Raw genomic sequence first — 14765 nt, forward strand, 5'->3', positions numbered from 1 at the left:
AGTTGTGAGTCTGGGAGTTACCCCCAGGATAGGGTCCTCCACTGGCTGGGGGCAGTGCACTGGGCGGGGCCATGACCTGAGCTCCCCAGTGAGTCTTAGTATAGTCAGGGCTTCTGCTGGGCAGGGCCAGCTGCTAATCCTACCAGACGGTCACCTGGGCGGGGTGGGGGGGCGGTGGTGACAAGGGACATATAGGTGGCGTCTGCTGGTGAGAAACACATAGTACAGGTGAAAGGGTGGCTGTGAGAGGGAGTTCCAACCGGCTGAGTTCTTAAAGCCATGAAGACACAAGAAAAATAACGAGGAGTGGCCAACAGGAGTCTTTTGGACTTGCCTGGAGCTCCACCCTCGGCCAGAGGAAAAGTCCCTCGGGACTGAGGCGGGAGCATCAGACAAGCGCGAGAAAAGCGCCTGTGCGCGCTCCACCTCTACGCAGCGGGTGCGGGGCGGCGACCTGTCCTTTGGGCTGGTCATGGCGTCCGTAGGACCTGTGCGTTCCGGGAGCCCAGCCCTTGGCCTTCCGCACCTACTGACCCTAGCGGTGAGCTCCGGGGACCATTCGGGGAAAGGGACATCGGGGCCAGGGCGGCTGGCGTAGATAGGATCACCGGGCCTCGCGACCTCTTAAACTGAAGTTGTTGGAGGTGAGGGAGGGCAACAGGAAGCTAAGCGGCCGGCGCCAAGGTCCCGCAGGGGAGGGAGTGTGGCCGTGAGCCGTAATAGGCACGCGCAGCGGCTGGAGACGGGGGCGGGTTGCGAACGCCCAGCCAAAACCCTGGCCTGGGGGTTCCCTAGGCAGAGCGGGGTGCGCCGAGGTTGTGCTGGAGCTGGAGCACGGTCCTGGAGCCCTGGGTGCTGGCCATCCTGACTAAAGGCAGCTGCCCAGGAGCCGACAACCGAAAGCCAGTGTGGTGTCCTTGGGGGTCAAAAAAAGAGGACTTGTTGCTCTTGAGGGTTCTATGCTAGGGTTGGGATTTGAGAGCGAAATGAGAGGTGGAAGAAGAGAAGGAGAGAGAGAGAGATAGAGAGAGAGAGAGAGAGAGAGAGAGGGAGGGAGGGAGGGAGAGAGAAAAAGAGAGAGAGGCCTTTCTCTCAAAATTAGGAGATGGTGGAACAGAGATGACCATTGATCCCCTATAATCCTGGGAAGAGAACTTTCTGACCCTGAGATCTTGTCCTGGGAGGGGTTTGGATTCCTTATCTCAACTCTGCTCGGATTCATTCTCCTTTAAGTAGTAAAACAGCCAGGACCTCGAACCCTATCGAGGAACCAAAAAAATGGCTTTATTTGGACAGGACTGGATTTCTCTAGGAGCCAAAAGACTCCAGAATTCACCCCTTATAGGCCTTTGGGGAGTCTGGGGAGCCCCAGATTGTAGTTTTATATGGATCCCTTGGACAAGGAAAAAGTTGATTGTGCTAGGTGAACAACTTGATCGTGTTCTTTTACCCATGCAGTGTAGGCTCAAGCTGTCCCTGAAGGGAAGCCTGGCAGAACCCAAGGAACCAAGTGTTTGTGTGTGGTGGGGAGGGGCTGAAGGCGGGGGTTTCAAAAGGTTAGGACATCTTCCATTTCTCCTGGACTCTCTTTTCACAAGGGATTCCTGCATTTTTAGTTATTGAAAATGTAGTTGGTTACTGGTTAGAATGTCAGTTCCAAGGAATGAATGAACTTTAAACTTTTGATCACAATTCCCAGGGACTATTCACAAGCACAGGTAGGGACAGGTACCGCTGCACTCCAGATTTTGTGGCTGAAGAAACAGCCTAGGGCAAACAATGGTCACAAAATAAGCTGCTGGTGACAAAGACTGAACTTTGGCTGGTATCTAGTGGGGGGAAGTTGCCACTTCCTTTTATACCGCAGGACCTTATTCTTTGATAGGAGAAGCATCCTTAGTCTTTGTGACATAGCAGTGCCCAGTGCAGACCGCACACCTGGGTGCACACGCCTCAGATCCTTTTAAAAAGAGTGAATGCTGGGAGGAAGGAGGGGAAGTAGAATCCTCACTCCTTGACCTCTCTTAACTTCAGAATCCAGGAATGGGTGCTGGGGTGGGGGCAGGGAGGTTCTGGTTACTGGCAGTTTGCTTCCTAGCAGGAAAGTGTAGCAGGAGTCCCCTCAGGTTGTTCTAGACTCCAGTGTGGTGCGGGTGAACAGGGTTGTCGGGCCTCAAGGGCGTGGGAAGGTGTGAGGTCTACTGAAGAGGAATCACTCTTGGGGGAAGGGGTGCGGCTCCTCCACAGCTCCTGTTTCCCATACACTCAGGTAATCCCTCCCCCACATTCCACATGTCAGCTTCTCTCCCCTTCTTAGTTCTGCCCCACCCGGTAGTGGTAGTGTCTTAACCACTGGAGCTTTCTTCCTGAATGCCCCAATGGTGCTTTGTTCTCTACAGCCGTCTAGGATCTCCCGTGACTAGTTTAAGTGACATGTTCTACTCCGCACTTAGTCCTACCCTGACTGGTTCCTAATTCTGGATGTTATCACCTTAGAAAAAACTCTAACCCTCAGAATCTGACTTCTTACCCAGTTTCTCCACGCCCCCACCCTCCCTTTTTCCTGTGTATGATTTGAAGACGTAAGCATGAGATCTTCCCCTTTGACAGGGTTTTGAGTGCATAGTAATAGAAAATTAACCACAGGCACAGTGCTGTGCATCAGCTATTTGGACGTTTGTGCCTTCAGTGACAGAAACGGTATAACTGTTAAGCAGTGGATCATCTCTTTCTGTGCCTCGTGCCCTGACCACTCCTTCTGTTTGTTACTTTTGTCTTTTTGGCCCCTGTTATTCTCACTTGTAAACACTAATTGTCTGTGTGGCCTTGTTCTAAGTCCTGTTTCCTGGAGTGTGTGTGTGTGTGTTCTAGAGGCCATTCCATCTACTATATGCTTTAAAATATCTCATTATCCTAAATCAATACTGCTGTTTCAGACATCACCTTCAAACAAGCATTTATATTTCTGCAGCATACTGTTTTTTTTATGTTTCCAAACAGTGTTTTTCCTTTGGTGTCAGAGATTTCAATGTACAGATCTCCTGTGTACTTTGCTTCTCATGGAAAAGTCTAGACGCTTGTCTCCTCATTACCCTTCTTAATCCTCCATTATCACAATAAGTTTATCCTCAAAGATATTGCATGGGACTGTTTATTGGTATTGCTTCTGTTGCTAGCTTTTGCTCAGTGGATACACCTGGCTGTATACCGGTCGTATATGAGCAGGCATTCTTATGGGCGGGAGTAGCAAAATTGTATACAAAGTACAGAATTGAATACAAAGCCAATGATGGTGATTTTGGAGATGTCCTCTCAGGACGGGTTGTATATGATTAGACAGAAAGCTGTTTACTAGTTGACAGCGTGTTATATCAGTGCTTCTCAACCTGTGGGTCGTGAGCCCTAATCCAATTGGGAAATTTACATTTTGATTCACCAAATATTTACATTATGAGTCACCACAGTAGCAAAATTACAGTTAATAGTAGCAATGAAAATGACTTTGTGGTTGGGGGGGGTCACCACAACCTGCGAAGCTGTATTAAATGGTCACAGCGTTAGGAAGGCTGAGAACCACTGTCACATCTTGAAGGATAGCATCAGTATAAGAGTGGCTGAGATTGACCTTGAGGGTACTGGAGCTAGGCTGAAGTTTTGCAGACGGTAAAACTGAACCCACACTCTATGCAGAGCATCCCAGGAAACTCCAAGTAGATGAACTATTGAAACGTAAGACGACACCATGTGCAATTCAGGAGAAACATGATGAATCCTACAAATTTGCAGTTAAGAAAGCCTATGACCCAGATTTCAACTTTTTTCAAGTTGAGAAAAGCAATGGTATAAAAACAAACAGAATTTCCATAGTACAAACGCAAAAATAAAACCAAGCAAATCGAAACAGCTATATATTTGCCTCGTAACACAGATATTTTAAAGGTGAGTGTAATACATTAAAAAGTTCTTATAAGTTGTGAAGGAAAATTCTAGTATGAACAAGGAAAATACAAATTCTAGAAATTAAAACGTCATTAAAACATGAAGTATAAAAATAAGGAAAAGTGAAATGCCATTTCACACCTAAAGGTGTTTGTGCGCGTACTGTGTAGGTGAGGCTTTGATGAATGGAGAACTCGCACGCTGTTGGTGACAAACGTTGTGTATGTCATGTGTGGAGTGTGAATAGAGCAGGCGCAGGCAGGCTTGGCATTTTTCCTTTGTAAACCATGTAACTGATGCTTTTGTATCCACATACTGATAGAGGGCCCTGTTTTATTTAGTAGAACTTTGTATGATTTTAATATCTACATATCCCTTAGTTGCTCTTCTTTTTCATATTTTTCCATGACCTTTTGAATCAGATTGTTTAGATCCAGGAAATAGTGTTGAGATTTTATGGGGACCCTAAAGCCATAATTTAATTTTGGATTAATGTATGTATGTTGCTGATTTTTCTTACTGCAGACTAGGTCTACGTTTCTTTCTGTGTAAATCCACCTATCTGTTATGCATAAATGTGTTTAGGTTTTTCTGAAACAGGTGAGTCTTTCATGGTGAAGTCATGGAAGGATGAGAAAGAGGCGTTTGGCAGTCCCAATCAGGAAGTAGACAACGTGGTCTTGCCACTCAGCCTTGTAGGTGTCTTACTGAATTTACTCGCTGGCATTTCCACACATTTCACTGCCTTTTTAAAAATACTCTATGACTGGTTTCATTTATGGACAGGAAGAGTAGCGATAACCATATTTTAGTAGTAATTTAGTAGTTGATTGGTTTGCTTGAGTGTTGTAGGTAAAGTCAAAGCAAATAGAGATATTTCCCCCTCTCTGCAAGCCCTAGCTCTTTTGTCTAAGATCTCTTCAGTGTGTCCTGAAGTGCACGTGCTGACCTTAGAAAACTTATTATGTTTCTGGGTTTCGTGATGATGTCATCTACTTTTCTGGTGGCCGTGAACAAATACCTGACTAGAAGCAGCTGGAAAGGGAAGAGTTTATTTTGGCTCTAGTTGGAGGTCACAGTCTCCCTTGGTGGGAAAGTCGTTGCAGAAAAGTGAGGCATCTGGTCCCAGGTAAGGGGCAGTCAGGAAGTAGAGAGCATGGGTGTTGGCGCTCAGCTTGCTTCCTTCCTATTACTCAGTCCTGCACCCCTGCCCTTTGGAGAGTGTCACCACATTGGAAATGTCTTCATAGACACACTCAGAGCTGTGTTTGCACTAAGTCCATGGAGAGGAACCATCACTGCTTCCAGTGCTTTCCCTCTGACCCTGTGCTCATAATATACAACAAATTTTTTACACAAGCCATGCATTTGAACATGGATCCCAAACCCATGCAAAGACTGGATTAACCGTGGCTCTGTCTCATACTAACGGTATAATGGAGAGTAGCTCCCTGCATGTTATAGGTGTAACCTGCCTTTCATTTCCCTCCATTTCTATCGAGGCCAACAAGGCAGAGCCAGTCTTGGCAGGTCAGAAGTTATTTCTGGTTCTTCTTCCCTGCTGTCTGTGTTTCAGTTTTATGCACAGACCATGACCTTCGATTCCTTGCTGCTTTTGTTCTCTCATCTGTAGGATGTTTCAAAATGATGTTACTCATTGTTGCTAGTTAGTTTTCTCATGACATTCTCCAAGTTTTCTTATACGTCTCTATTGAAATGAAAGTTCTTTGCCCTGATTTATTTTTCCACAATGTTCAGACTTACCATACTCCACTATAAAAGCTACTTAGACAATAGATTTACTGGAGACAAATCTTTGCTTTTTTATTGGTCAGGTTTTTTTTTTTTTCAGTGCTTTGAGAAATACCAGAGAAAAAGATGTTAAAGGAGAGAAGAGGACTTAGAATTTTAAAAACGTTTGTCTGTGGTTAACTGATGCCGTTGCTTTTGGGCTCATGCAAGGCAGAAGCACCATGGGTGAAAGTCATAATGGAGGGAAGCTATTCATCTCACATCAGACAGTAAGCGAAAGGGAAAACAGGATGGAGGAAGGACAGGCTCCATCATCCACAGACTTCCCTCCTTACATGAATTAGGAGCCAGTACAAGCTTCCCACCACCTCCTAACAGTGCCATCAAATGAAGCATTCATTTACAGCCACTGATTAACTCACAGTCACACTATCTAGTTGCCTCCTAGTGACTGGATGTCGCATCCAGAAAACAGGCCTTGGGGTCCCAGCTTATTTTTAAGCCATAGCAGCCCTTATAATGTGTAAAAGAAAGTGCGCATGACCATTGACTTTATTCAGAAAGTGCTCCACACTTCTTCAGAGTCACTGGAATTGTTTTCTCCTTGTAGTGTACACATCAGTCACTATAGCAGTGGCTCTCAGCCTCCCCAGTGCGGTGACCCTTTAATATAGTCCTTCATGCTGTGGTGACTCCAACTATAAAATTATTTTCTCTGCTACTTCATAACTGTAATTTTGCTACTGTGATGAATCGCAGTGTAAATACCCATGTTTTCATCTATATCTATATAATTTATTATTTAGCTTTCTTTCTTGTGAATTGGTTTGAAGGTGTCAGATTTTTGGAACTAGAGTTACAGACAGTTGTGAGCTGCCATGTGGTATTAGGAACTGAACTTGGGTCCTCTGGTAGGCAGAGGACCTTAACCACTGAGCCCTCTCTCCTGCCCCAATATCTGTGCTTTCTGATCGTCCTGGGCGACCACTTTGGAAGGGTCTGAGAAGCACCGTGCGATGGATTTCTATCGCGGTTTCTGTCATCTGTCCTTCTGTGCACTTACGGTTTCAACCTTGCCTTTTTCCATCGTGACTGACTCATGGCCACTCCTCAGCCGACCTCATCTGGTTCCTGGGTGAGCTGGCTTTCCCTGCTCTCCTCTGCTCCTAGGTCAGCCTGTACTTCCCTGCCATGCCACTTCCACACCCTATTGAGCTTACAAATATGTCTATCCTGGGCTTCAGTTTTCATTCGTGTCGTGTTTGCTACTAGGTGTCTACTATACAGTAGGCATTCCTTGAAATGTGTTGTATGGATGCATGAATGGGTGAATGTCAGCAACATAGTTTCCAAAGGCGCTTGTCTTAATTGGGCCATTCAACACCTTTACCACTAAGACTTAGTACAAGTACCATGGCACTACCTGAGAACACTGCTACACCACTGCAGCTGCTATCCTGTCTCCTGTCCCCATGTGTCCACAGTCTTGGTGGCCACACCACTGTAGCTGCTATCCTGACTTCTGTCCCCATGTGTCCGCAGTCTTGGTGGCCACACCACTGCAGCTGCTATCCTGACTTCTGTCCCCATGTGTCCGCAGTCTTGGTGGCCACACCACTGCAGCTGCTATCCTGATTTCTGTCCCCATGTGTCCGCAGTCTTGGTGGCCACACCACTGCAGCTGCTATCCTGTCTCCTGTTCACATGTGTCTGCAGTCTTGCTGGCCACACCACTGCAGCTGCTATCCTGTCTCCTGTTCACATGTGTCTGCAGTCTTGGTGGCTATACCGTAGCAGTGGCTATCCTGACTCCCGTTCCCAGGTCTCTGCTGTCTTGTGCCATGTTGATTGACTGCCTGTGAACACCAGATAAGGCCACTTTGAAGCTTCATGCGTTGTTGCTTTTTTTGCACTCTGAACAAAACCTGCATTTCTCATCATGATATTATAGATCCTAAGCAATATGTTCCAGACTGTTCTTTAAGTATGGAACTGTTTTTCCCCCAGCTTATCTATCCTCCAGCCTTCTCTATCATCTTCCTCGGCTTTATTTCTCCCATAACTGTTATCTGTCTTGGTGGGATGTGACATTTGTGCACTTGTCTGTTTGCTCGTTGGTGCATTGGAACCTGATCTGTTGAGGGCAAGGTCTTTGCTTTGCTCGCTGTTGGAGCCTGTGACTCAGCTTGGCACCTCCTTACCCTGAGTGTTGGTTGAATGGATAAGTGTTGACTAAGTGAATGAGATATTCTTTGTCAGTCTCCTTGAGCCCCGATACTTAAAACATCTGACTGCTCCCCTGCTCCCTTGGCTATGCAGCCTATGAAAATTCTTTTGCTTTCAATTTAAAAGTCTTTTTTAAGGGAGTGATTTCAATTTTACAATTAAAAGATGATCTTTTCCTTATTAGATCCTTCCTATATGGCTTAAATTGAATAACTACAGGTGCTTTAAGATAGACTGAAAAAGAAAAATTTCAACTGATCTAGCTGATTTTAGTTCATACTAAAGGACTTCATCCTCGGCACAGGTGCTGGTTGGTTTCCCTGCTTTTGGCCAGTCATTTGATGAGCTGAAGAAAATGGAACACACATCTTTCAGAGGCATCCACCGAAAAAGTTCACAACATAATAAAATTTGGGTTTTCAAATGTATGACCAATGCTCACGGTTGACCACTAAATCATTTAAAATATTTGAAGTCAAGTGTTTTCTAACTGTGAGAAGCTGTGCCTTCCGAATAAGGTCCCATGCTTGCGTGAGCTGATATAGCCCGCCCCTCCCAAGCAGTCCCAGTGCCTTCCAGCAATGGTGTCCAGGTTTGGTTCAGCAGACTTCTGCTTTGCCTCTGTAGCTCCTGGGATGCTGAACATTCATGGAAACAGTGTGATGGGATGGCGGTTCTAGTTTTTCTCTTTCCCATGTGTGTTTGGTGCAGTCTCTCACATGTTGTGCTGGATCCTCGCTCTGCTGTCCCTGGCAGTGAAAATGCTAGTAAATTCATATTACAAAATGAAGTAAAAGCAGTTCTAAGAAAGAATGTGGTTTCCTGAGTATAAAGTGCCGTGTAAAAGAAGGGAGCCATGGGGACCTGTTATCCTGTGCCCATCTCCTTCTCGTATTTCAGGTTTCTTACCCTGGTACATATTTCTTATTTTATTTTGTTACTTTAAATCAAATGAATTTTGTGTAACTATACATATACTCAAGTATTTAATGTTTCTTTTATGTAATTAAGTGGATATTACTATGTAGTAGAGACTTAGGTAAACTCTCTATTCATTGGAAAGATTTTGTGAGTGTATGACACTGATTTGTTTGTTCTAGATCCTTACACTTGCCTCTGAAGCGTGTAAAGAAGTGATCCTTCGGGTTCCCTCTGAACTACCTGCTGAGAAATTTGTTGGCCGAGGTAAAGAGCAGCTGCAATGTGTGATGATCCCTAGTGTGGTATGCTTTGTGAAAAGTTACTGTGACTGTTAGAACCACGAGAGATCCATGATCAGGAGTTAAAAGCGAACAGTGCAATCAATTCTAATATATGTTATATCATATTTTTATTTAAGAATAGGATTACCCAAAGAAGGTAAGTAGATTAAGTTCAAATCATCACATATTTTTTGATATGTATATTACATGGGGGATATTGTATATGCTAAATATGTTTCTAAGCTTTTGAAGAATAATATTGAAGTTATTTCTTGATTTTGTTCTTGGATTGTCATCATTAAAAGTTCTATGTCTTGCTTCATTTTGCTTCCACTGTCTTTTGAGGTGTGCTGGCCCTCAAACCCAAGCCAATGCACGTGCTGGGCAAACAGCCTTCCCCGAGCTGCATCTGTAGCCCCATGCACTGCCTTACACCAATCAGTTCCTTACTCATGTAACTTATGAAATAAGTGTGTCTGTGCATGTGTGCGCATACACAAGAACACACACAGAGGGCAAGAGATTTACCCCCTGACATCTTACTGGCCTCTCAGTTCATTATAGGACTTAGGTGTATAAGGAAAAATGAAATCAACCCAATGTGGCCCACAGTAGGTTAACTAGTTTACACGTGGTGTAGACTTCAGTAGTATTCAGTTTAATAACTACTGACTTTAATTCAGGTAGTATATAGTCTCTAACAGCTAATTTTAGTTAAGAAAGAAAGCCCATTTTTAGTGTTGTATCAAATGTTCAAATACTAGAGTCCTCATGTCTCCTTTTCAGAAGAGATATCTCTTCAAACAGGTGTAAAACAAGCATTAGAAACAATATGGATGTTTAGGGAGGATCTTAACCATAGCGTCTCATGTAGCATTGTAGCAGTACTAAATATAATGGTGGGAATGTGTTTTTCATGTTTTGCTCCCCTTGCACATGCATACTGTATATACTGTTGAACGCTATGCTGCTCAGTTACTGCTGTGTGTATTTCCTCAGTGAACCTGAAGGCCTGCCTGAAATCGGCAAATCTCATTCATCTGAGTGATCCTGATTTTCAAGTCTTTGAAGACGGTTCTGTGTACACAACCAATTCTGTTGTTTTGTCTTCGGGCCAAAGAAGCTTTACGATATGGCTTTTCAACACGGACAGCCAAGAAGAAAGAGAGCTGTCTGTCCACTTAGAGGGCCCAGTAGAGGTAAATGAGATGACATGCGGGAGATGTAATGGCGTGGGCTCTTTGGGCTTGACTGACGCCACCAAGGAAGGTGTGGAACCAGAGAAGATTGGGTGGTTTGGGTGAGGGGAGAACAAAAGCCTCAACAGTGTTGAGTGAAGGAGGGTTGCTTGTGCAACACATGTCATTACAAGTTGTCACAGCTTTCATTTGGGATACGCTACCCTAAGAACTTGACATAGGACACAAATGACACTTCAATTTTTGGAATGAATTTCCAAAAACAAGTTTGGAAACTACCACACCTTGATTAAATTCTTTTCCCTCGTGCATATTAGTGTTAACAGGTTCTCTTGTTCTTGTCTTCTTGAAGAAATGAATTCAGCCAAACGACATAGGTAGTTTAAGCAGCTGTTTATTTAGACAGCCAAGACAAGGAAACAAACACCGAAAAGAGACAATGGACTGGGCTGCCCCAAGGCAGTCATCAGCCCAGTGAATTCTGGGATTTGGATCTTAAAAAGATTTATGAATATTTATGAGACAGGTGGCATACTCTGGGGGAAAGGTGGTCCATTTTTGGTCAAGTTATGATGGACCACATATATTTTTAGGAGTTTTCTTTCCATGATCCTCTAGGAAAGCCCACACAAAGAGTATGTGGCGGGGTTCTGGGAGGGTTAAGCTACAATGTAAGCAATAACATGATGATGTCTGGATATGGAGGATGCAGACCCTTTGCTAGGGACCTGTGGGGCAGAATGGTTTTTGCCTTAGTTTCTAATATACCAAGAACAAAACTCAAGCTGTGCCTTCAAGGTGCTTAGCCTCAAAGGGCTTCTGACTATCAGGAGGCTCAGCCTCGTGGACACAGCTGCAGCTTTCCTGCTCTGCCCCATGGTTACCATCCTGCCGTCTTGTATCATTAGCATGGCTGGAGTCTTAGAAGACTGAGAACAAGGAGAAGGTTTGGACCACATTATGTGCCTGCCTATTGACTGTGACACCAAAGGTCAAGGCAACCTCTCCTCAGTCCCTGGGCCTTATTCACTGAAACTGTCTCTGCTCTGTCACCATATTTATTTCTTCGTTCTGACAGATGTCTGTTGGTCTCCTGGCTCTGGCTAGTTGCTGGTGAGTGGACTCTGCTTATGCTACATATGGGAGTGAAGCCATCCCTGTCATTCTCATTGCGTCTCTTCCTCTTGCATTCTTGCATGGCAATGTGGCAGCAAGAATTTGCTTTCCAGTGTGGCATCTCTTCTTCTAGCCCATCTCTCTGCCTTCTGTATTTCCACCAAGGTATTTTTTTTAAGAGGATGGCTGGTATAACAGCAGAAACAACAACAGTCTTGCCTTTATTCTTATTATTTCCTGAGTATTGCAGATTTGTTGATTTTGACGCACTACTATGAGTTTACACCTTTCTACCCAACCTTCATGAGAAGAGACAACTATATCACTTCAGCTCTAATGTCTGGATATGAAGTCGTCATGGACTTTTACAACTAAGGTTTATCTTTCTTGTTTTCTAAATCAAGGCACTAAATAAAAGACTGCATGCAGAGAAAGTTCTCAGTCGTTCCAAGAGAAGATGGGCTCCTATCCCCTGTTCCATGATGGAGAATTCCTTGGGTCCCTTTCCACTTTTCCTTCAACAGGTATAGTTCACTTTGGCTGCTAAGATTCGTCATTTCCATTTTAAAAAAATAATTAATGGCTATTTAAAATTAATTCTGTGAGGGCTGGGAATGTATCCCAGAATGCTTGCCTGTCATGCTCAGGACCTTGGTTGAATCCTTACTAATTAAAAAGATGTAAAATAGTTGCATGTGACCATCTGAATGGAAAGTTTAAGTATCATGTTTCAAGATATATGTGTAAGTAATTCTTAACAGTCAGTCATGTACACAGTTTTCAGCTTTAGTCATGACAAAGCAATCTGTAAGAACTGTAAAGCTCACCATCAAGCACTCTAAAACATGTTTCTTTAATTTATTACCAGTCAACAGGGTATCACACAGGTGGGGCACAATCTATAAAGTCTAAAAATGTATGCTTCAATAAAGATTAAAATTGAGTTAGGATAAAGGCACGTGTGTGCGTGCACACTCTCTCTCTCACACACACAAATACATATGCATTTATATATATATATATACACACATATACATACACAAAAATATATACAGTCTAGATTTATAAACGAGGACAAATGTGATGTTTGTCTTTGGAGTTTGTCTTATCCACTTAGACATCAAGCTGACCTTACCTTCAGTTCTCCCATCTCTACTCTCCCTGTGCTGGAATGACAGGCATAGGCCACCATACCTGGTGAAACCAGTTTTTAAAATGCTTTGCCAAATACAGTTTAATCTCAGGAATTAACTAGAGTGGCCGCCGATAATCGTTCACGCTCGTATTGCTGCACTTTCTAATGCAGAGAAATCTCAAGCATTTGCTTCATGTGTATAACTTTCAGCTCTCACAATAGTCCTTGATTTAGAAGATAAGATTCTTCTAGAGGATTTTGCAAGTGTCTTGTTTTTTGAAAACTTTCAGTCATAATTCCTTATTCTATTGCTGCATTTTTCTAACACTGAATAAGACCGGGTACTATTGTTATTCTAGTAACCGGCAGTGTGATAGCATAAAATACCTGTGCAAATTCTGCTGAAATAAAGATATGTCTCATGCTTGGAATTTCTTCTCTCTAGATCCAATCTGATACAGCTCAAAACTACACCATATACTATTCCATCAGAGGCCCAGGAGTTGATAGAGAACCTCTAAACTTATTTTATGTGGAAAGAGATACGGGAAACCTGTATTGCACTGGTCCGGTGGATCGTGAGCAGTATGAGTCCTTTGAGGTAAGGTCTAAAAATCAAGTATTATATTAGCAGTTGTCGTAGTTTGGGTTTCTACTGCTGTGATGAAACACTGTGATCAAACAAGCTGGGAGGGAAAGGGTGTATTTGGTGTCTGTTTCCACACGATAGTCCATCATGGAAGGGAGTCAGGACAGGAGCTCAAACAGGACAAGAACCTGGAGGCAGGAGATGATGCAGAGACCATGGAGGGGTGCTGCTTACTGGCTTGCTCATCTTGGCTTGCTCAGCTTGCTTTCTTATAGAACCCAGGACACTGTCCCACCAAGATTGCTCCACCTACAATGGGCTGGGTCCCCCACCATCAATCATTATTTAAGAAAATGCTCAAAGGCTTGCCCACAACCCGATCTTTCTCACTCAAATGGGGTTTCCCTCTTTCCAGAGGACTCTACTGTGTCAAGTTGACATAAACCCGGCCAGCATAGCAGTTATTACCCTTGGCCACTGTGTCTTTCACTCTTAGTTTATTTACTTTTCTTATATTCCCTGAGGTTTTCACTGGTGTTCTGGCTACAGTCAATGACAGAATTGACTTAAAACAAACAAATATTCAACGGAATAAATAAAATTCAGTTCTGTTAGGTTATTCCTGGTTTTATGATTTTTTTTCCCCTGTTTTTCCTATTTTCCAATGGAGCAAACTTTGTCTGCTCATTTGTCTGTTAGAGAAGCTCTTTGTGGAGTGGGGATGATGCAGGAGCTGAGGAATCTCAGCAGCTGGCTTAACCTCAGTGCTTTGCAGTGGGAGAGATGATTACAGGGAGACCAGGAGGGCTGGGCAGCCCCTAATAAAGCTCAGTCAGTCTTTCAGGTGCTTCATGGATTTCCCCTGCGGGGTCCTCTTTCTTCTGGGCCTGTTGGCCACCAGGTCCAGAGGGAAAAGGGGCAGAAGGGACAACAAACCTTTGTATGTGGCCCATGAGCATGAAGGGAGATAGCCCTCTGGGAGACAGATTTTGGTGAATCAGCTCAACTTTGTTCCAGAGTATAAGGAATGTATAGGACTGGGGAACCTGGAGACAAGCCCTAATTTGCATTAAGTGGCAAGCTCCTATTATAAGGCTTAGTGTGTGGCAGTAGGGTCCTATAGCAGAGCTCCCTAACAGAAGCGTTGAGCAGGAATCTGTGCCAAGGGTCAGAATAAAGATGAGCTACCATCTAGTTTAGAGATAAGCAGCTGGTTTAGAGACAGCTTTTAGAAAAAGTCAGTCCTCCAGACCTAGGGACATTCCAGATAAGGGCAGGTAGAGAGCCGGAAACCTTTCTGTGGAGGAGGGAGGGAGTTTCCATATTGCTGAGCTTAGAGAAAGCGGCCAGGCTGTGGCAGACTGCTACCTATAACCAGCGAGCAATGTATTTCAACAGGAATCTGTGTTTTCCTCTAAAAACCTGACCTCATGCTGGCTTGATTTCCAAGCAGGACCTGCTCATCTTACTTATCTGATTTTTCGTTATTTTATACAATTTTTGATGAGTCATTCTTTATTCACGAGGAAAGCAAACTAACTGTATAGATACACAAACTATGAGTTTTGTGTTTAAGTTGGGGATTGCTACTGTGTGGCTTTCATAAT

General features: G+C 43.9%; 1 protein-coding gene across 2 annotated transcripts in view; it reads left to right on the plus strand.

The window, feature by feature from the left end:
• The first annotated feature begins 210 nt into the window (after positions 1 to 210).
• Positions 211 to 14765, plus strand: part of LOC121441874 (desmocollin-2) — a 34128-nt gene continuing 19573 nt past the window's right edge. Inside the window, exons 1-5 of one of the 2 annotated variants that reach the window (XM_041643211.1) lie at positions 211 to 541; positions 9018 to 9102; positions 10119 to 10318; positions 11839 to 11958; positions 13015 to 13170. In XM_041643211.1, coding sequence (XP_041499145.1) covers positions 473 to 541; positions 9018 to 9102; positions 10119 to 10318; positions 11839 to 11958; positions 13015 to 13170 — 630 coding nt within the window. In that variant the 5' untranslated portion in view covers positions 211 to 472. The remainder of the gene's footprint in view (positions 542 to 9017; positions 9103 to 10118; positions 10319 to 11838; positions 11959 to 13014; positions 13171 to 14765) is intronic. The other variant, XM_041643210.1, reaches the window with a different exon arrangement.

Source organism: Microtus oregoni, unplaced genomic scaffold (genome assembly GCF_018167655.1).
Source record: "Microtus oregoni isolate MIOR12 unplaced genomic scaffold, Mior012 000082F_ref0000272, whole genome shotgun sequence".
Lineage (NCBI taxonomy): Eukaryota > Metazoa > Chordata > Mammalia > Rodentia > Cricetidae > Microtus > Microtus oregoni.